This window comes from Leptidea sinapis, chromosome 44 (assembly GCF_905404315.1).
Source record: "Leptidea sinapis chromosome 44, ilLepSina1.1, whole genome shotgun sequence".
Taxonomy (NCBI): domain Eukaryota; kingdom Metazoa; phylum Arthropoda; class Insecta; order Lepidoptera; family Pieridae; genus Leptidea; species Leptidea sinapis.
Window position 1 is genome coordinate 1,592,053 of NC_066308.1, and position 24,372 is coordinate 1,616,424.

Consider the following 24,372-nt stretch of genomic DNA (forward strand, 5'->3'; position numbering starts at 1 on the left):
TTAAACATTCAGTTCTAAAGCTATATCCAAATAAATTTGCACACTTCATTCCACAACTCAGTGGCAGAAAAGTAGGATGCCAATCGGTAGTAATATTTTTTATTGTTGAACAAATTTTGAAAGCTTTCGTATCGTCGTAGTTTTTTAGAAATAATAAAACTCAATTCAAACCGTGTTCAAAAAAATGTAAGTCTGGATAAAGGTACAAATTTACCGAAAAATTATTTAAATATTGTTCGTTTATTGTATTTTGGTTGACCATTGCTCTAAATAAATAAAACTAAAACAAATGAAGGTACAAACATTGACTATTTAACTTTATAAGATACCACTTTAAAAATGTGAATACAATTTTATTTTAGAATTTTTAAGTATACACTTTACTGAACAGAAATATACTTTTGTCAACATTGCAATGGCTTGACATAATTCATGTTCCAATTAAGTATCAGCACAATTCAGCATTGTGCGGCACTGAGTCGCATTGTGCTCTGTAGGTAATTGGAAAACTACCAACGTCGATACATCGCTGTCTAGCGCAATGATACACGTCAATCACTAGCAACTAGCAAGTGCTACAGACTAAAGGGAGCGTCGTCTGCGTTAGCGCGTGTTAATAACGTTATATTTTTTGGCGCACTTTGGCTCGTCAGATGTACGAGGATATTTTGTGTATCAGACTTTTTGCGCGTCGTATACGGTACTGTATATAATTCTATATGTTTTATAATCACAGACTAAAAAGTGCGTCACGGATAGTCTGTTGTTTGCGATAGGCCTAAGAAGCATCACTATGACTGTTAGGACATTACTATTAATAAATAAACTACGTTTGATTTTTTCTGTATTATTTATTGAGAAGAGAAGAAGGGAGAATTTCTCTAAGAAGCGAAAAAATAAATACAAAGAGATAAAAGTCTATTTAAGTCAGAAATATTTCTTTACATTCCTCTTCTTTCTGAATATGCCTATACAAAAAGCATTTATATCGATTAATGGACGGAAGCGTTTTTAATACTTAGTAATAATGCCAAAGTTACTATATCTAAAAATAAATAATTGAATACAGTTTTTTTTCTAAAATGAGTAATAATAAGCTCGTATCGTAAATATAAGCATACTTCCGTTAAAACAAATTGCCACGAGATATTACAAAATTGTGTGTAATCCCGAAATAAACTTTTAACAAAATTTTTATAGAATTTATACAAGAATATAATATTAATATAATAATGCAGTGTAAAATGTTTTAAATACGTGTCGAAAGAGCGCTATGATGTTTTCCTCTACTTTCACTAGATGGCGCTCTTTCGACGCCATACAAATCGCAGTTTACTTCATTGTACTTATTTATTATATATTCTTTGGTTCACTTTCACACGATCAAAAAAATTCTAAGTACTTTTACTGTGTTCGAAGTTCGAACTTCGAGTTCTTTCATATTAGCAGTTTTCATAGTTGTTATGGTACACATTGTTTTACACTTTAATAAAAAAATATAACTAAAAACTAAAAATCATAATTTACGTATTTACCTAATGTGTATGTGTATATTATATAGAAGACGTGGATGTCGATAAATATGCAGTTTTGGTAGTTAATGTTATGTGAAATATTTAGTAAGTTGTTAAAACCACCATTGTTTTACAGTCTGTCACTGTTGTAATTTATAACCTAGTGCTAGTTTTGAGATAAAAATATTCACTTTGCCATGGTTGACTGTGATTTATATATTTTAGAATTTAAATAAAAATATGTAATATAAAAAAAACTACGTTTGAAAAAACCGACTTCAAAAACTGAAAAGTATCAAATGACTAAAAATTTAATTTAATACACCTCTTATGCAAACCTTTACCTTTAATATTAATAAAATACTATTATTTGTATGTGCTACCTATTGATAGGTTTTAAGTCAGGAAAATTAATGGGACCAAAATGGCATCTATTTCGCATCAAACAAAAAAAGGATTACGTAAATCGGATCATAAATCTCAGAGTAATCGGTGTACATACATAAGCAAAAAAAATACCGATCGAATTGATAACCTCCTCCTTTTTGAAGTCGGTTAAAAAGTAAATAAATACAGCAATCACTAAATTAAATTTACAAAGAAGACATATTGTTATACAACGAGTATTAAATTCTAACAGAATTAGGCCCATTATCCACTAAAGCGGAGAGGAGAGGAGATGTATTTTGATAACCAATCAGATTTCGTTATTTCAACATCTCCTCTGGGCTTGGCTTCGGTGGAAATGGATCAATCGGAGAGGAGATGTCTCATTTGTCTATAGAAATTTAGGCCGTGGGGCCCGCGCTCGCGCGCACGAAAGTGTTGCTATAAACACAGCTCACATCTCTCCGCTCTGGTGGAAGTAACCCGACAGCTTCGCGGCTTACCTCCTCTCGTCTCCTCTCCTCTTCGCTTTTGTGTATACCGGGCCTAATAGTCGAAAGATGTGTCCGTACAGTTACCGTTATTATAGCATGTTAGTCGAGAATTGATAAATAGTATGAAACGATTTGCTATAGCGAGTTGACGCAGCTATCGCAACCGTATCTTATCGGCTAGCGCACTAAGTATTGTGGTACAGGGGCACGCAGCTGTTTACAAGCGCAAGGTTCGTTTAAAACAGCTGTTTTATTCGTTAACAGGGCTGAAACTTGTTATTTGATATTTTACAGTGATTTTAATTAATTTTCATCAATTCTCGGCGCATAGTGTATTTTCAATTTGTTTTAATGGTTATTATATACTTAGTATACTGCAGTTACTTTTCGATTAATGTAACAAATATTGAAAGACCACATTGTTATTTCTTGATCGGCATGTTCTTGCAAACCCATTCCATTCCCTCCTGGAATATATTAAGAACATTAAAATTTCTACAACAATTATAACCAAAGTTCTGTATTGACTTATATTGCCACAAAGTAAAATCTGATTCGATATCCATTAAGAGAATAATTTAAACAAATTAATATGTTGAATATCACTTCATAATATCCTTCCGAAATCAGCAGTGCCCAAGGACACTAGATTTTTCAGATACACCAAAATCGACAGTGCCATACGGCACTCTATTCACTCACCAAGTTCTGACCCTTATTTTGTTTAAAATAAGGCTTATTTTGCAATGTCTTATAGCATGTTTCAATAGCTATCAGATACATTCACTCACATCATTCTAATTATAAGCAATCTATTAATACACGAAAAATAATACGCATTGACAGAATGCTGCGCGAGCGCCAAAATCAAGCCGATCTGAGGTATACCGCGCGATCAGAGTTTCCTGGAACGGAAAGGTATATATCCTAGATAATGTAATTTAGGTAGGTCTGCGTTCCGCACGTGTGATAGGAAACACATGTATAAAATAATAGACTGCGGGGCAATAACAGTGCAGGCAAGTAATACTAGGTGCAGATCCGCACGAAGATGAAATTCCGCGTGACCGACGGGAAAACCGAGCGAATGCAGTTTAGATTTTACTTCAAACATTTCTTCGTAAGTCGTTTCATACCGTAACAACCAGAGATCTTTTTGTTTGAAACTCTTTTCTGAATTATTACCTACTCTTTGGAACTGAGGTATAAACATATTATTTTAATTTGTCATTCCATACCATAAAAAAACCACACTGAAAATTGATGTATTGTCTATAACATATGAGTTAGATATGTACCTATTGTGGAGGCTACAGGCAAGGAGTATCATAATCTTAAGAGAGAAAAATTGAAAAAGCGTCCAGCTTATATAGTAAATAACAGTTCAAAAACTTTCCACGGTGGCGCTGCTGTAGGCACAGGATATGGTGTGAAGTATGGTGAATGTAATAATTGTAAACGAATTGAAGTATGCTGAGTTATAATTTTAATATTATTGTCGACTATAGTAGTTAATTATTGAAAATTTCAACAACTTACGTCGTGCAAAATAATGTAGTAAACATAACCTTAAATAATTATTATGGGCAATAGTGCACCTACAGTGATTAGTATTATTTTGTAATTGGCGCTTCTTTTAAGATTTACCCTGATGACCCTGTGATCGTGTAATGCACAAGGCGCTCTTCTCAAAACTTTCATCATTTGGTCTTCCCGAGAGCTTATGCAAGTGGACCTCCAGCTTTCTCACTGGGCGCAGCATACAAGTCGTTGTCGACGGTTTTTGTTCGAATCCTAAGCCCGTGAACGCTGGAGTGCCCCAAGGCTGTGTGCTATCTCCTACGCTGTTTCTTCTGCATATCAATTAAATGTTGGACACCTCCAACATACATTGCTATGCAGACGACAGCACTGGTGATGCCGTATACACGGGCCATGCAGGTCTCTCTCGGGAAAACGTCGACCAGTGCCGGGAGAAACTTGTCTTCTGTCGAGTCCTCTCTCGAGAAGGTCGCGGAATGGGGTAAATTGAACCTTGTCCAATTTAACCCCCAGAAGACTCAAGTTTGCGCATTTACCGCTAAAAAATCCCCATCGCTCTTCGATAACACTTCCCTTAAAACCTCGCCTAGTATCGGAATACTGGGATCTCGAAATCTCGAGGGATTGCCAATTCCGTGGCCATCTGGAGTGTGTGGCCATATTCCATAAAAAAAATGCTACTGTAGCGCCGCCCTAATTTAATGCATTTTGATCATCACTTTCTCATATACACAGATGACTCTCCTTGTCTCTACCCTCCATAATACCTATACGGAAATACTTACTTTAACCCCGGTACCATCAGTCGCGACACAGGCCTGTATCTGCCAAGTTCGATCCCGTATCAAATGCAGTCCAAGGTGTTGGGCCACCTCACTTGATGGTAATGCTAAAAAACAAACAAACATTGGCGTTTAATTTCGATCCGGAGCTTTAATTGAAGTATTTTATTAGCTCAATGCTAAATGCTTTGGAAATATGGTGTTTGAGAAGGATTTTTCGTGGGCCAAATTTGTCACAATTTTTTTATACTCCAGGAACTAAACATCAAACAGCGTTTCAAAATCAAATATTTTTATTCAAAATATTATGTGACATCACTTATGCTCACTAATGCCTCAGACCTGAGAAGAACGGGCGCAACAAACTCAGCGGGCTTTTTTTTTTTCAAAAATATGTTTACAAAGTAACTAATATTGTACAATTAAACTTATTATTTAATAGCCTGAGGGCGCTCGCTCTATTCCCAATCTGTGGTATCATTAAGAAAGTCATTTAGGTATGTTATAGTAACCTTTACCACACAGACGTTTTTTAACAATTCTTTTGAATTGAACATTTCCTGCTGAATTGAATTGAATTGCTTTTGAATTGAACTTTTGTTTTGAACATTTTCTGGGATCTTGTTGTAAAAGCATATACATCGCCCCACAAAAGACGTACTAACTCGACTTAGCCGAGTCGTAGGCATTATAAGTTTATGTCTGTTCCTGGTGTTAACATTATGGTTATGACAGTTTCTTGCAAATTCACTTATGTGCCTATGAACATACATTACATTATCAAGAATATATTGAGAAGCAACAGTCAACATGTAATTTCTTAGAATTTTGCGCTCAATGATTCTTTGGGACCCAAGTTATAAATAGCGTGAATAGCCCTCTTCTGCAGCACAAATATTGTATTAATATCGGCAGCGTTGCCCCGTTTATCTGCCATAGCCCTCATACTCGCCTTGTTTGGACACGTGTGGAGGCGAGGTATCCAGTCCAGTGGGAGGCTTTGCACAGGATGCCGGCTAGATTATGGATATTATGGGTACCAACAACGGCGCCTATTTCTGCCGTGAAGTAGTAATGTGTAAACATTACTGTGTTTCGGTCAGAAGGGCGCCATAGCTAGTGAAAATACTGGGCAAATGAGACATAACATTTTATGTCTCAAAGTGACGAGCACAATTGTAGTGCCGCTCAGAATTTTTGGATTTTTCAAAAATCCTTATTACTTATTTATTATATTAAATTACCATCAGGTGAACGTCTTGCTTGTCTCGTCCCTTATTTTCAACAAAAAAAAAAGTCCATAGAATGCCTTATCGTCCAATGTAGAAAGGTATTAGACCGCGCGGAAGGTCACTTATTCGATGGACCAACCCAATCAAATCTGCTGTGGGCGGCCCCGTGTCTTGCATGGACTCGAATGACCTCTAGCAGAGAGTGAAACATTGTGGTGTGCATTACATCTGCCATGCTGTATAATCACAAATTTAGACCCACACCAACTCCTATCATATCACTCTCACTACATCAACCCCATATTCTGTTGTCACTCTGGACTTTCTCAGATCAAAACTGTCCATGTACCGTACACGAGTGGAATAGGCTATTCAGTATAAATATGTTCATAATCCAACTGGACTTTGTTGGATGTTTACTTTCTATATAGCAGCGCCAACTACTGTCGACAATGGTGGACACCACATAACAATGAGTTAGTCCTTTTGTTGCCTCTTATAGTATCATAATCCAAGATGATCTCAGTATTCCTATGCTTAGGGGAATGCATAGTGAAAAATAGTTCTGTAACACATTCATCACTAAATCATAATAAGTGAGATTGTATGTGCTTTAGATATCAAAGAATGAATGCAGTGTATAGGCCACAATACACAGATATCTTATAAAAATCTGAAGATATCAGTGAGTGTGTTTAAAATTGCATATATTTCATGGAGTATAAGGACAATTTGGTCATGTATTACTAAGTACATCAATAAGTATTTCACCAGTCTAAGATGTGGGATTTTGTTACAGGTATTAATTAATTAAGAAATAAAATAACAAATATAAAACCCACCACTAGCTAAATCTTGCTTATTTGCATACACAAGTAATGGCACCCCCCTCAACTTCTCATCCTGCAAGAGCTCAGCTAACTCATAACTGGTCTCCTCTAGCCGATGATGATCTGAACAGTCTACCACATATATCTGTAAATAATAAAAATTGTAACAATAAAACCAGTGACAAATAATAAAAAGTCAATATAGGGTTGAAAGTCAACCAAATGTATGGGTCACTAGACCTGTGTAATTTTTTTTTGATGAACACAAGTCTTACACATTTTACATAAAACATCTGAAATGGTCAACAAATGTCAGGTTAGGCAAAATAATAATAAAAATGTAACTTTTATGCAAAATCTAATGTAAAAACACAGTTACTATAACACATTTTTAGAAAGTGTTTTATTTAAACCACAGGTATTGCTAATAGTCAGTGTTGCCAGTATAAAAAATAAATAAAATAGGCAATGGTTGGGTCAATCCCTTCCCTGCAATATGATTGAGAAAGGTGATGGCTGGTCCATGTGTTTTGCTCATAAATTTTCCTACTTGTGGTGGCTGAATAACTTGTCATCAATTGATTTGCTTCATGCTGTTAAAATTTAAATTCAACTTTTATAGTTATACATATACAGGGTGTCCCAAAACTCAACGATAACCTGGTACCGGGCGAGAGGCCAAGGTATACCAGTTATGAAAAAAATAAGAAAAAAAATCTATGTCACTTAGTCAAGCGATGATAGACATTTTTCGAAAATGTAAAAAATTTGACACCCTTTGTCGCATTTTTAGGTACTGTGATCGCAATTTTCACAATTTTACAGTGATTTTTTTAATAATGTTATCTCAAATAACAGTGCTATTAATGGTAACCACAAATGAAAGTAATAATCATTGTTAACTAAGTAAAATAAATAAAATTTTGGTTGCCCAGCACATTATGCCCCGCCTGTAAGAGAATATTTAAACGAATTATATCCTGGTAAATGGATCGGACGCCTTGGACCAATTTCATGGCCCCCTCGGTCCCCAGACCTGAATCCAGTAGATTTTTTTTACTGGGGATGCATAAAAAAAAGGTCTACTCAAAACCAATTCAAAATGTAACAGAATTGCGCTTAAAAAATTGATGCAGCATCAGAAGAAATCAATGCGAGGAGATTTGCAAGACTGGTGAACAGGTCATTTCTGAGGCGATGCAGAGCTTGTATTCGTGCTGGAGGGAAACAATTTGAGCATCTGCTTTAATTTTAGGAGGATAATAAAGTGTTACGATAATTTACCATTTTATTTTGATTAAATTTTCCATGAGTTCCTTTCGCAAAAAATACGAAATAGCAGTTTTATTGGCAAGAAAAGTGGCAAGTGTTGTACTATTTTGAAACCTAGACTAAATGGACCATCTTTTAAAAAAACTTGCCATAGGTAGTGTAGTACATTTTTTTTCCAACGTAGAGTGTCAAAGTTGACTGACATAAATTTTGTAAACCATAACTCGTCAAAATTTAATTTATTTTACTTAGTTAACAATGATTATTACTTTCATTTGTGGTTACCATTAATAGCACTGTTAATTGAGATAACATTATTAAAAAAATCACTGTAAAATTGTGAAAATTGCGATCACAGTACCTAAAAATGCGACAAAGGGTGTCAAATTTTTAACATTTTCGAAAAATGTCTATCATCGCTTGACTAAATGACATAGATTTTTTTCATATTTTTTTCATAACTGGTATACCTTGGCCTCTCGCCCGGTATAAGGTTATCGTTGAGTTTTGGGACACCCTGTATATACAGGGTGTCCCGTAATCAGTGGACCAACGGGATACCCGTGATAGGGGTGGTCATCATCTCTCGAAAACACCAAATTTTACTGTTCTAGGGCCAGTAGTTCAAAAGATATGATTTTTTAAGCATTATTTTGAAAATTCTACCCTTATCAACACAAAAGTTGAAAAAAAATATTTTTTATTTTTATTTTGCCCTGTTTCTTAACTTAAGGTGGCTGAGGAAACATGTGTCTTCACAATTAAATCCATTTTTGTGAATAAATATTGCCAAATTAAAAATTAAAAACCAAAACATGCGCAAATATCAAATAACTAAATTTGCAACGTGATGTTTGAAGCAAGCTAGTGCAAAAAAAATGTATGACAGCCTTGCGGACCATTATTTAAAAAACATCTGCAGTTCATACTGATTCCAAAAAGGTATAACAATATTACATTTTACAAAAAAAATAACTTAATAACCAATTTTAGACTCCAATTGCGAGAAACATTTAAGCGCTATCTATTCTGAGAATTATTTTGTTATCGAGAGAGAGATAACACAATATGCTATCTCTTTCTCGCTCAGGTACCTTTTTCGTTTACGGGGTCCTATTGGCCGACGCCTATGATCCCCACACCCTAATTTTTCAAATTATTCTTAGTTTCATCAGAGACTTGCTCATAGCTCGTAGCTGCACACGTGTTTTTTACTTCGCTACCATTACGACTCTTTTTTTTGGTGACTGACGCTTGAATTGGACCTTGTTTGTCTTTGTGATTTGGATACTGTTTGCCCGGATTTTATAAAATGCCTAATACCTATACTCCTCGTGAATATGCTGAGATGTATTTTATTTACGGTCTGTGTAATGCAAACGCTCGGCAAGCAGCCCGTACGTATCGTGAGCGCTATCCTAATCGCGACCGCTATCCGGATCATCGAATTTTTCTCCGTGTAAATAACGCGTATTTAGAAGGCAGAATTCCCGGAGCTGCAAACAACGTGGGAAGACCTAGAAGAGTCGATGAACTTCAAATACTGGCCGAAGTGACAGAAGAACCTTCTACGAGTGTTCGTCGTATTTCAAGACGTACTGGTATAGCAAAAACAACAGTACATCGCATTTTAAAAAGAAACAGTTTATACCCTTATCATATTCAACGAGTGCAGGCACTATTACCTGCTGATTATCAACGGAGGATAGATTTTTGTGCAGAGATGCTTCGCCGATGCCGACAAGATCCACTATTTTTCAATTCAATATTATGGAGCGATGAATCGTGTTTTAAAAGAGTTGGAGTGTTTAACATTCATAATTTACATGAATGGGCTGTTGTGAATCCACGTATTGTACGAGAAGATAGATTCCAGCACCAGTTTGGAGTCAATTTGTGGGCTGGAATCTTAGATGGTAAACTTATTGGTCCATTTGAGCTCCCACCGAGGCTTAATGGTGCTCGGTACTTGCAATTTTTAAGAAATGACTTAAGTAATTTATTAGCAAATGTACCACAGGAGGTATGTGAGAGGATGTGGTTACAGCATGATGGCGCACCCGCTCATTATTGCAGACAAGTGAGGGAATATTTAAACGAGTCTTACCCAAGTAGGTGGATTGGACGAGGAGGTACAATCCCATGGCCAGCTCGATCACCTGATCTTAATCCATTGGATTATTTTTTATGGGGATATTTTAAAGAATCCGTATATGAAACCGTTAACGATAACGAAAGACAGCTAAGACAAAAACTGAATGTGGTGAGTGAAAAAGTCAAAAATAATGAAAGGGCGTTAAAAAGTTTAAAAAGAAATTTTATAAGAAGATGCCGGCTATGCCTTAGAGTAAGAGGAAGACATTTCGAACATTTATTATAAGAAATAAATAAAAAAATTCTAACTATTTACTTTTGTTTTATTGTAAATTCCGCCAAGAAATTGCTATCTAATGTTGATTTAAAATAATTATTGTCTTTTATTGTTTCACAATAATGATTAATTATACCTTTTTGGAATCAGTATGAACTGCAGATGTTTTTTAAATAATGGTCCGCAAGGCTGTCATACATTTTTTTTGCACTAGCTTGCTTCAAACATCACGTTGCAAATTTAGTTATTTGATATTTGCGCATGTTTTGGTTTTTAATTTTTAATTTGGCAATATTTATTCACAAAAATGGATTTAATTGTGAAGACACATGTTTCCTCAGCCACCTTAAGTTAAGAAACAGGGCAAAATAAAAATAAAAAATATTTTTTTTCAACTTTTGTGTTGATAAGGGTAGAATTTTCAAAATAATGCTTAAAAAATCATATCTTTTGAACTACTGGCCCTAGAACAGTAAAATTTGGTGTTTTCGATAGATGATGACCACCCCTATCACGGGTATCCCGTTGGTCCACTGATTACGGGACACCCTGTATAAACTAGCTGACCCGACAGACATTGTTCTGTATATAATAAAAAGAAATGCTGTTATATTGGAATTTGCTATTAATATTTCAAAACATCAAGAATTATGTCGTAAAAACTGCTCCCTGTTGTTATAATGAAATTGTTTCACAGTGGAACTGTCAAACTGTGTCACTAAATTCTCTCAAAGAAAATATGTCCATACAAAACAAATATGAAAATAAAAATAATTATGGGTCCCAAATCGAAATAAAAACTATCCAATCTCTCAAGTTCACACCACACTGCACTTCATGAAGTAATCACCATTAAAATCCGTTCATTAGTTTAGGAGTCCATTGCGGACAAACAATGTGTCATGTAATTTATATATATTAAGATTTATTTGTTATATAATAAATAAGAGTACAGCATCTGTACTCAATAACTAAACATGTGATTTTTTTATTAATTTAATTACTTTTCTTAATTATTGATTTATTTAAATAAATAAAAAATATATAAATAAATTAAATAATTCAAAAATTTAATTTGAATTTATTTTTAAAATTACTTTTGTAAATCATGTTGTTTGAGTATTTTTCTGGCACTTTCATAATTAATTAAATTTAATATAAATTTATTTTGATTGATTGATTGAACCTAAATTATGTTGCATATTTTTTTACTAACTATAATGTCCTAGACATACACAAAAGTGGATTTGATTTAATTTATGAAGGGATGAAAACACTCTTGTAATCCACTTTGCTAGGGAGCTTCTACTGAGATCAATTAGTTTCGGCACCAGCTATCTTTCCATCTGGATTCTACGTAAACACATAAAAGAGAAAACACATACCAATATATCAGTATTCTCAAAGTAATTTCTCCAGTAAGGCCTTATCTTTCTCTGTCCACCAATATCCCACACGTTCAACTTAAAACCATTAGATAAAACCGATTTTATATTAAATCCAGCTGTGGGCGTCACTTGTGTCACATCTTCAGAAGCCAGCTGCTTCAAAATAGTTGTTTTACCAGCATTGTCTAGACCAAGAAGCAACAACCGTAGCTCTCTTTCTGAATTAGATCTTAGCTTTTTCAAAATACTAAGAAGCCCCTGGAATTTTGAATAATATTGCCATAAAAATATACGATACCTATTGTAGTTGTACTGATATATAAAATATACACATACCATGGTATAAAAATCACAATCGCTTATCTTACTTATATGTAATCGATGATCCTGTATTAATACTTTCAACAAAACTTCTTGTAAACAATTCAATTTCAATACGCAACAACATTGTTGATGCGGCATCGTTACCATGGTAACAGAAATGTCAAATGACAAGACGTGACACTGACGGTCTGACCGGTTCATCTTCTATCTACGCAAATGTGACTTATAAACTATGGATCTGATGTTTCAATAGAAATAACGTGTACAGTTTTGGTAGAGAAACATGCCTTATTTAGTGCTGTACCATTACAATTGAATATCGCATTGTCTCACACTATTGATTGATTTTAAATGTCGACGAGTCGATTCTGTTCATTTAAACAGCATAAGATTACAATTTCATAGTTATATATAGAAACAAACACTGACATTTAAGGTTAACCTAATAATTTGAAGAAGATCAAAAATATACTAGCAGGTACTAGCTGTATTATAAATTGTAAGGTACTTAAAGAATTGCGACAGCTCCGCGCACAGCCTACTCGTGTGAAAGTGTGAAAGCACACTGCTTCCCGTCTCCCGCACATAGACCCGCTGACGGCCGTTTGTCACTACAAATATAGTATTAAATCCCTTATGTCTGAATTATATGTTACTTTTAGTTTTAATACGCTATAAGTTTAGAGAAATAAAATAGCTATTTTTGTTAGAGCCATAAAAATATCACCAGTAGTTTAAAAACAGTAGCAAATTTAAGATGGAAAATAGTTTATTTTCAATAACTAAAAAAAAAAATGTTTTACAAAATATATCAGCCCCTAATATAAATGTTTTCTTCAAATCTTCCAATTAATTAATTGCAGAGCATTAGGACCTCAAGATGGACGGGGTTGAGAGAAAAAAAGTGTGTGCGTGTAATCTTTACGCGCGATTTAAAGTATAGTTGATTCGTGTAAAACTTAATAATTATTAACTTTAGGAATAATAAACAGATATATTAATATATTACATTATATGAAGCCATGTTACCAAATAAGCACTCACGTATTTCTCAGGAGCTTTAATAGATTTTTTGCTATTTTTGTTCTCGGCAACGCTAACGATATAACTTCATCTTTTGAGCAAAATTTGCATTTTTTCTACCTAAAATATAAGAATTCCTCTACAATAAATAATATTATTTAATCAAGTGCGATTTTATATATTTTACAAAGAATGATATAATGTTATATTTCGATATTGTTCATCAGAAAATAAACACTTAAACTTATCACAGGTGAAGTCATTATCAGGCTCTTGATTTTCTCCTTTATGCTTATATATTGATGAAAGTTCCAGGGGATTTCGCCATTTTATTTGACTGATTATTATTTTATATTTATATCCAATTTATTATCATATATCATAAATACCATTCGCACATTTTAAAATATTTACTCATTAAATAATTGCACATAATATTAATATGATGTTGACGTTGTTATTGAATATTAACGAATATGGCTGTATGGGCTCGAACCCTATGCCTATCCTAATAATGGACGAAGAAACCAAATACAATGAGTATTAAGGCTTAGCACGCATTGCGATTAAACGGCGAGTGGTTTAGAAATAACTGAAAACGCAAAACCGCATACAACCTCGCACTGCGGTTGGCGTTTTGCTTAATTTTATTCCAGTATCACCATGGATTTCTGGCGAGCAGCATGTGTTGCGGCTTTGGTATTCAAACTAGAAAAATAAACCGAAAACAGCGCCGCCATAGGTACTGGGTGCACCCATTAACAGATCAAAGACATTTAAAAGGATATTTTTGCAAAATGTACAATGACGTGCGGCAGCATGCTGATAAGTTTTTTAATTACTACAGAATGTCCATTGGTACTTTTGACAAATTATTACAATATGTGGGTCAGTATTTACACTATGAAGACACTTCATTTCGTAAGGCAATATCACCTGAAGAGCGACTTTCAGTCACCTTAAGGTAAGAAAACAATTTCTAACTATTTAATAACCTTTATTTCAAAGCATTGAACCCGGCAAATAAGAGAAGAAAGTGCAAAATAAAAAGTAAGCAATAAGATTTTTTTAGATTACTCTTTGGCATAGTCATGTCTTCTATTATCTGATTTCCAAATTGTAAAAAATAATTGGCAGTCGCACTAGCGGGTTCCAAAATTTCTTGATCGATGATTTGCACCTTTTGTATCGTTGGTGTAGATGGTGCTTGCACAGTCTTAGTTGATAGAATCTGAGGAGTTAAATTTACAGATGGCTGTGGAGATGGACTTGGTGGAGGCATTGTTGCTGACGGTGATTGGACCGAATATACTGTATCCATTGATAAGGATTGTGGAGAATACTGATACTGATAGGTGCTTTGTGGCTGGTCATAATATGATAATACAATGGTGAACTACTACTTATTTTCGATCTTTGTAATTGAGATGGTTGATTCAAAACTATTTGTGAGGGTTGTGGAGATGAATGAGAACATGCTTTTTTTAAAACATTAAGGATTTCGATCTTCGCATAATGTTTTTGATCTTCATTTAATTTACGTAGCATAGGAATCAACATCAGCGCAAAGTTTTTTTCTTCGTCGTCGTCGTCCTGTACTTGTTTATCTTTTAATATTTCGAGTAATTGTTTTTCATATTCTGTTGAATTATCTCGAGAACAGTTCTTCTTTCGTAGTGATGTTCTCTTGTTATTAGTGAAATGTAAATTCTGAGTTGAAGCAGACAATGTTATATCCTGAGTAGAAACTGGCGATAATACATTAACATCTTGAGTAGAGTCATGCGATAATAGGTTACAGCTCGTTTCTTCATGGAAGGAATAAGAAAAAGCATTGAATCAAAATGAACATATTTCTTTTTCTTTGGAGGAGCAGCTTGTCCAGATTTGCCTTGTTGAGCTGCCAATTCCTTAGCGAAACAATCTTTCATATTTTTCCATTTTTTTTTGTATTGAGTTTCCTGAAACCAAATAAACAAAATTAATATCTTGTTCACAGGTATCTTGCTACGGGAAATAGCATAAAATCTTTGTACTTTGAATACTTGATTGGCGCTACAACTATCAGTGAAATTATTTATCATACATGCAAGCAGCTGTGGTTATATTTGCAGCCTATTTATTTAAAAGAAATGACAAAAGAAGACTGGTTAAAAATAGCACAAGGGTTTTTAGAACACACACACTTTCCAAATTGTGTCGGTGCGATAGATGGCAAGCACATAAGAATCGAAAGACCCGATTACACCGGCTCAGAATCATTTAATTACAAGAAGTTTTATTCGATTATTCTGCTTGCGATTGCAGATGCTAACTATAGCTTTGTAGCTATTGATGTGGGGGCATACGGATCCAATAGTGACGCCAGCGTATTTCGAAATTCAATTTTTGGTAAAAGACTTTTAACAAACCATCTAGATTTACCAGCTTGCTCAATCATACGAAATTATAATGAAGGATCTGAAATGCCTTTTGTATTTGTTGGGGATGAAGCTTTTCCACTTTTAAAACATTTGATGAGACCATATCCAAGCAGAAACTTATCTGTGAAAGAAAAGATTTTCAACTACCGACTTTCGTATGCCAGAAGGACAGTTGAATGTACATTTGGTATTATGGCAAATAAATGGCGAATTTTTCATAGGCCATTAGATACAAAACTGGAACTATGCAATTACATTGTAAAAGGGTGCTGTATATTGCACAACTTCGTGGGAAAAAACGATGTCAACGAAAATTTGTGCCAATGAACTATGAAACTTACACCCAATAAGACTTCGTCCTAGTAATGACGTGATGCAAATACGAAATTTATTTGCCGACTTCTTTACATCTCGATCTGGTGCTTTAAATTGGCAATACGATGCTATATAACTTAATAATATATTTTTAATAATAAAATAAAACACAACACATACCCTTGTTCTTCTTTTCTGCCTCCGACAAGTTTGTCCATTCCCTGCAAACATTTTGATATACCTCTTGCCAAAGCGTGGCCTTAATATTCCTATCTCTGTACTGATTCAACGGCTTGTCATATAATGCTGGCCTTTTTTCAACTTCAATAATAATATTTTTCGACATATTATCGTAGTCTACAGACGTTGTCTCTGAATCGGACGACATGACACAATCTCTTTACAATAGCACCGCAAACAACGTCTAACCTCTGCTATCGCCCAGTCGAGACTGAATAGTAAACCGAATGCGGTTAACCGCTGTGCGTGCGCCACCATACTAATACTATGGGTCACAAAAAAAACGCGCTTTTACAAACCGCGATCAAAATGTAGCAAGTTGCGTTTTTAAAATCAGTCACTGAAAAAAGTCGCTAATGCGTGCGCTTGTATAGAAAGCTATGTGTTATATTTTTTTGCGTTTTCAGACTTACGTTTAAAAGCAAGCGTTTAATCGCAGTGCGTGCTAAGCCTAAATGGTCATCTGTGCCTTAGAGTAAATATTATATACTCTTTGGTAGATACACACCGCACTCCACAGCACATCCCGTACGATAACAATAAAATTAAAACACGTGCGCCGTCAGTCGAGGAGTTCAAAAATTTGTCAGCTTTCAATGAGAATAATATGAGTAATAGTATTTTGTGGTGGTAAAACAGAAGTTCTAAATTTGACTCCTAAAGTTTTCTTTTGTTTTGGATAAATTAAAGCAATGGGGAAAGTAAAAAAAGAGGTGGTAGAACAAGAAGAACAGGCAACCGACGTAAGCATTAAAACTGAAACTTTAGGTTATGAAGACAAAGTTGAACATTGCAGTGTAATAGCGAAGCCGATGGCACCAAAGAAGCTTAGCAAAAAGATATACAAACTTATAAAAAAATCAAGTGGCCACAAAAATTATATAAGAAATGGATTAAAAATTGTTCAGAAACAGCTGCGACTAGGAGAAAAGGGGTAAGATTTTTACTTTTTACTTGAAGATATTCCTTGAAAAGAAAGATACATAGGTTGAACAACACGCCAATGACCAATCTTATGTCAGGAAAAGCCTAGCGTACATAGGGATGCAAACTTTTTTACGAGAAATAAAGAATATTCAAGGTCTGTGAAGAATATTAATCAGTAATTTAGAAAAATGAACAGTATTTTATTTATTTATTGTTTTAAAAACATATTTTTTTGAACTTCTCACACAACTTACTAATTTACAATCTTGTTTAAAAACTTCATATGCCTCACCACAATTATAACTAAAATTGAAATAAATGAGGAGCTCATTTAATATTAAATTTATAGATGCTCTATTTCTTTCCTCCCTCTACTTAGCATTAATTACTGAAAAAACCCTTTCAGTAAATGCTGAAGTGGCGGGAACACAAAGTAGGAATGGTGGTACTCGAACGGTTAGCTCAGTTGGTTAGAGCACCGGCACGGAACGCCAGAGGTCGTGGGTTCGAATCCTGCATCGTTCATAAAATTTTGTTTTTCAAATTTTATTTGTGTATTAATCCTAGAAGTGAGGGTTATCACTTTAAAAACACAACATATTGTTTAGATTTACAAGAGCGACATCTCAAGTCAATTACCTAATATGCAAATATTGGGGTTGAGCAGGTTATCAACTGTAAAGTAGATCCCGTAGATGAAGCCACAACCTGAGAGTTGAACAAAGCAAACAGAATTTTATAGGGAGGTGGTACTCGAACGGTTAGCTCTGTTGGTTAGAGCCCCAGCATGGAACGCCGGAGGTTGTGGGTATGAATCCCGCATCATTCATAAAATTTTGTTTTTCAAATTTTATTTGTGTATTAATCCTAGAAGTGAGGGTTATCACTTTATAAACATACCATATTGCAACAGTAAAAAGTATAATTGAGTGAAAAACAGTATAGTTGGCAACCCTAAGCGTCCACTGATTACCACACTACTATGAAGGCTACAAAAGATAAATTATGAATTAAAAAATTTTGTTCTACTCAAATTATGTTTCAAAATGTACTTAAATATAAAATTTACACAAAATCAGATGAAACTAAAACATCCTGATGAAATCATAAACAACAATACCAAAGATGCAGAGATGTGTTGCCCTCCTTTAAGGTGGTGATAGTATGCTCATAGATTCAGGCTGTAAAGTCATCAGTTTAGAAGCTGTCAGTTGATTCTATGTAGCTGCGCAGGTGAAAGGTTGTGAAATACTCTGGGATGGTCTTCCACATCAACAGACAGATCAACAAACGAAATGTTTGACTGTGAGAAGAAATATAATGCAATGACTATAGTGTAGATCATCTTCTATGATAGAGACTTTGTATTGTAACCATAATAATAAATTTTAAACAAGTTTCTTTTGAACCTTACAGAATTGTCTTCTTTGCTGGGGACATATCACCTATAGAAATCATGTGTCACTTACCTGCTGTATGTGAAGAGAAAGATGTACCATACTGCTATACACCAAGTCGTAAGGATATTGGAGCAGCTATGGGCACAATGAGAGGATGTATAATGGTGCTTATCAAGGAACATGAGGACTACAAGGACTTGTATGATGAAGTCAAGAGTGAAATTAAACTTTTGGGACATCCACTATAAAATAGTAATAAGATAGCCGTAAGTTCAGATAGAGAGTTCTATGAGGAGGGTTTAATCATAACGCCTATCTCAGATGACAAAATTTTTGGGCTTGATAGTCTTCGGCACACAAAAAGTCTGCATTGATCGTATAGATGATTGATTGTATAGATGTCTAGCGCCATGATACATGTCAATTAAAAGCAAGTGTAGACTACCGTGTAAGGTGTCAGATCTAAGAAGATATTTTGTGTATCAGACTTTTGCCAGTCATATGCATTACTGCTTATAATTCTATCGGTTTTATTATCACAGACTAAAAAGTGTGTCTTGGATAGTCTGTCGTCGGTGATAGGCCTTACAGTGACAAATTTTATAATTCTACAGACAAGTAGTACATGTATATTTCCCTGTTTTTGTATTCCTGTGTGAAATAATGAAATTGTTTCACAGAGGAACTGTCAAACCATGTGTCACTAAATTCTCTTGTAGAAAATATGTCCATACAAAACAAATATTGAATATAAAAATACTTATGGGTCCCAAATCGAAATTAAAACTATCCTATCTCTCAAGTTGGACTAAACTGCACTCCGTGAAGTATCCCCATCAAAATCCGTTCATTAGTTTAGGAGTCCATCACGGACAAACATTACATGTAATTTATATATATCAAGATATATAACGGATTTCTACCTATATATTGATTCATCACAATATTTCTGGAACCATAAGGCCTAGATTTGAAATTTGGTAGAAATATTTCTTTCACTGAGTACAGGTCATCTAAGAACGGATTTTTACAAAATATCACCCGCAAGAGTTTATTTATTATGAACAGTGCAAAGTCTGTTAGGTGAGCTAGTAGTCTCTAAAGACTGAGGGTAGATTGAAAACAATACTAAACAAGAACTTGGTGTTAATAACCTGTTTTTTATATGTGTTAGTACATTTTGGCATGCAATTAAAGTATCAATAACTACATAGTGGCAATGAATACAACTTTCTGTTTATAATAATATAAGTTAGGAATACTTTAGTAATAAAATATATTAAATCCCTTCATCTTTTTTATTTCATATTCCAATAGCATAAACATATGACTCAGATATTCTGGGGCCTTTCCAATGCAGTATTCATATTTTTTTTATTATGAAATATACCTACAAAAATTGTAATGTCAAACACATTGGTGTTTTCATGTGATGGCCAAGTATCTCACAAGTAATACATATTATATTAAATTACATTGTTTAGTGCAATTGCCAAGTCATCTAATTGTTTAAGACATACTTTAAAATATTATCATATGGGCACTATAACATGTTAGGTTAGCTAATTTCGTAATTACTTAGGGCGTAGGGACTAAATAAATTGACTAACTTGGATCATAGTACATTTTTGCTATTCTAACTTTGAAGCTTCCATGTCTGCTAGAAGAATGACAAAATTAAGAAACTGACTAATAAATGCTGTAGTTGAAATATAGTGTGTTTATACAATGCCTGCTTGGTAACTGAAAAGGCTTCTAGTTGTATCGATAATGCAGTTATTGGTGGTTAGAAATGCCCTTATGTTTTTTATAAAATAAGGGATGAGACTGCTGCTGGTAATTGATACGCCCTACCCATTACTATGCAGTGCCGATCAGGATTCCTGAAAAACAACTAATCATCTAGAGACATAAAATGATAAGTATCATTTGCCGAGTAATTTCACTAGCTATGGCGCCCTTCAGACAGAAACACAGTAATGTTACACATTACTGCTTCACGGCAGAAATAGGCGCCGTTGTGGTACCCATAATCTAGCCGGATTCCTGTGTAAAGGAGCCGAAAAAAAGATGGTACCTACAGGCTACAGCTGTGTCACTTGCTTTTGCTCGACTTTTCGACGATACCTACACTTACAGGGTTGGGTAACCCACCAAGGAGATAATTACCTGGGTGTAATTTTATTTTGTTAATACTTTATAGCTTAACTGACATTACAAACAACCTGAGATGTTTCTTCATAATAGTGTAAACTGTAACAGATTTTACATATTTTAGGTATATAAGTTAAAAATAAAACAAATTATTCAGATAAAGTATTTAATACACTTATTAAAATCTATGGGTAAAAAATGGCAGATCATTACAAACCAATAGTCGAAATTGGCAAAATACAATATGCACTATAATACTAGATGCTTAAGCTAAGACTAAACTAAATTATAGGAAACATTGCAGTTAATGCCTTATCAAAATATATTTGAAATGAGTTTCATTAAAGCTGATTCTTATGAAACAGATTGGCTTTACTAAGGGTTGGGCTTGTGTTCAATATCCGACATTTGTGAGGACACTGGTATGAAAAGGACTATCTATACTTGATCTTTTGACTTAATAATAAATACAACAGAATTCATAAAGTCGATGCTAATGGCAAATCTTCTCAGTATTGGGGTACCACAAGGGTCAATTCTTGGACCAAAACCACCAGAATTCATAAACAATGTTTAACTGACAAGAAGTATACTGCCTTAAGCCGAGAATTTTGTGAAACTGAGAGGAGGATATCCTAGAGATATAGATTTTTCTATATCTATATTTATTGGCATTACTCGTAATTCTAAATTATATTGGGGACGCACACAAGCATCTTTACAATTAGCCAATACACACTACAATATAGAGTTGCCGTAATTAAAAAAAACTATTGTTCATACGTAGTACGGTATCTAGTTCTAGACCAATCCTTAATCTAAATATGAAATCAGCTTGCAACATGTCAGCTACATGAAGGCAAATCTCATCTCCTGTTGAAAACCTTCACAAGTACCTAAGTATAATGCCTAGTACAAAGCCATAGCGCCGACAATACCTACTTTAGGGAAGGAAACAAACGCTCCAATTAAAAACATGAGAACATGCCGTGCTTTTTCCTAGTGGAGTTTTTAAAATAAGAAGGTTATACTAACTTAGTCCGTGACATTAACTGAAATATTTCCTAAATAGTTACATACCTACTAGTAATTGAAGCAATACGTTAATTTATTTAAACCCTGCTTCAAAGTGCAATGATTGAGATCAATAGAGTTCGGAAAAAGTGTGTTATAAAATACATTTTGTACTAGATCGTAGTTAAAGTACGTTGAACAAACAAAACTCTTATAATTACTTTCAAGTTTTAATGTAAATTAACATACCTATTATGTTTTTTTAAAAACATTTGTAACAGATTCTTAATTGTAATATTTGAAACCCAAAAGGTCCATGGAAAGATCTTTTGACATTATTCCTTTTACAGAAGATCCATTGTTTGTCTACTGTCCCTGCTTATAACTCAAGTATATTGAATAACGTAAATCCTCACACAATTACACTTTATAATAAACTATAGGTTAGGTCCGGTATCCACAAAAGGGAAGAGGAGAGGAGATGTATTTTGATAACCAATCAGATTTCGTTATTTCCACATCTCTCCGCTTATCTTCGGTGAGAATGGATCAAGCGGAGAGGAGAGAAGATGTCTCATTTGTCTATAGAATTTTGTGCCGCTTCGAGCTCCTCTTCGCTCTGGTGGAAGTAACCTAACAGCTTCGCGGCTTATCTTCTCTCGCCTCCTCTCCACTATGCTTTGGTAGATACCGGGCCTTATGTACTCAGTAATAAATAAGTAATGATAAATTCTCTCCGTTACTCAGTAGATGTTCTCATGATTTATTCCTAGTGCTTTTCTACGTTTTTAGAAAGAATAATTTTGTAAAAATCTTGAAAAGATGGCTTTGACAAATAATTATTAATTAATGAATACGGCTGTATGGGCTTGAACCCTTTGCCTGTCCTAATAATGGACGAAGAAACCAAAAAAAAAAATGAATGACGCATGCGCGCGCATTTTAAAATTTTACTCTCTTCATTTTTCATAACTCGCCTAAAGAAGTATAATTTCAACAAAAAGCTGTTCCTGAGCATACGAACCATATTTCTTCGCTATTTCTGCTACATTGTAAATTATATGGGGAATAATCTAGTTACAAAAATACTTTTTGATAAAATCTTAAGTGCAAGTCTACAAAATATATTAAATATGTACCGATATTTTGAAATATTGTGCGATGAAATGTAGTATCATAATAATATATTATTTTTAAATTCACGTCCTATCGGTATGGATAGGTAAGTACCGACTTTTGTTCGTCCGAACATAAGTATATAAAAATGGATGATTATTAAAATGGACCAATTATTAATTTATATTAACATATTATTATTATGAACTGTCTGTGTATGTGAATTTCATGGCTCGACGAAACATAGCGACATCATCTTTTATTTATGTTAACTTTTATATTATGTTACTTGCAGCAAGTAACATAATATAAAAGTTATATAGGAAGGAAAATAATATGTTGGGGTTTCTTATATCTTTTGTTTCTATACTGAATAGTTTGCGCGAGAGACACTTCCAAAGGATTGGTAAAATGTGTGTCCCCCCCTCCCCTGTACTTCTAAAATAAGACAATGATAAAACTAAAAAAATATATAATGTACATTACCATGCAAACTTCCACCTAAAATTGGTTTCGGTGGAGATCTACTAAGTAGATTTTTTTTAAATACGTCATCAATCGTAAACTGCAATTTACCTTTTATACAATCAACTCAAATATCTTTATTATTATTAAAGAACTTACGTACTTACCTTACCTACGGAACCCTTCATGGGCAAGTCCGACTAGCACTCAGCCGCTTTTTGGAGTGAGGAGTGGGGAGTGCGAGAATAGGCGCGACCGCCAACTACGATAGGTCCAATACAAAGAGTATAATAATATATAGGGAAAAGAGAGCCCTCTCTACGCATTATGAGCTGTCTATTTGAAAGCTGGCGCCATCTGGAGATTGGCCCCGAAAATAACTATATATAAGCTCGAAATTATAAAATTCATTGTTAATGTTCTGACGCAATTAAATAACTAACTCTACTTTTTAATGTAGGTATTGCAATTTTTTACCAAGTTGAAATTGCGCGTAGAGTTAGTTATCTAATTTTGTCACAACATAGAACAGGATAGATTTAGTAGGGTAAATATGCAAAATGGTACACGAGAACTACATACATGTGCAAACGCTAGGCGTAACCGCCATTTTATGACCAGTGGGCAGTAACACAAATAAAGATAAGTTGAAACGTTTCAAAGCGAGTGACAGCTGCCAAAGCTTTCATTTTCGGGCCAACTAACAGATGGCACTACAGTCTTCTGAAATCGTCACTAAAAGAGGTCTGTCCCATCCCTGAGGGCCTACCATCAACTTTTAATAAGCGATGCGATTCCAATGTAGTTCGATTTAGGTACCTAAACTGAATCGCTAAAATTCGTACCATGAAGTGCCTTTTACTGAATGGCGTTTGGATCCCATAAGAAGAATGAACGAAATGTCTCTCTTACTAGAACCTAGCGTTGCGTTTCGAAACCTAAAATGATGATTTTAGCGGTTTGTTTGCGTAGAAAATACCTAAAAAATCATTTTATAATTTGACGCTTTATAGCGTAAACCATTAAGCCTTTTTTGTACTTATTAAATAATAGTATTATAAATAAATATAGTTCTTTGAATTACAAATTAAATATTTGCTTAGGTGTTTTCGTAAAAATAACGAGTTAAGAACGCACCTCCATTGATGTTTGATTTGAC

At 34.3% G+C, this 24,372-nt stretch overlaps 2 protein-coding genes across 2 annotated transcripts; one reads left to right on the forward strand and one right to left on the reverse strand.

The window, feature by feature from the left end:
• Nucleotides 1-831: 831 nt before the first annotated feature.
• Nucleotides 832-12,513, reverse strand: LOC126977209 (ADP-ribosylation factor-like protein 3). Its single transcript, XM_050825924.1, has 5 exons — nucleotides 12,149-12,513; nucleotides 11,810-12,070; nucleotides 6,794-6,926; nucleotides 4,723-4,826; nucleotides 832-2,862 (listed from the first exon to the last, which is right to left on the reverse strand). Exons 1-5 carry the CDS (start codon nucleotides 12,335-12,337, stop codon nucleotides 2,818-2,820), a joined length of 732 nt encoding a protein of 243 aa, XP_050681881.1. The 5' UTR covers nucleotides 12,338-12,513; the 3' UTR covers nucleotides 832-2,817.
• A 4,133-nt stretch (nucleotides 12,514-16,646) lies between these two features.
• LOC126977210 (H/ACA ribonucleoprotein complex subunit 2-like protein) lies at nucleotides 16,647-19,752 on the forward strand. Its single transcript, XM_050825925.1, has 2 exons — nucleotides 16,647-17,071; nucleotides 18,481-19,752. The coding sequence occupies exons 1-2, from the start codon at nucleotides 16,830-16,832 to the stop codon at nucleotides 18,710-18,712; spliced, it is 474 nt and encodes a 157-aa protein (XP_050681882.1). The 5' UTR covers nucleotides 16,647-16,829; the 3' UTR covers nucleotides 18,713-19,752.
• The last annotated feature ends 4,620 nt before the right edge of the window (nucleotides 19,753-24,372 follow it).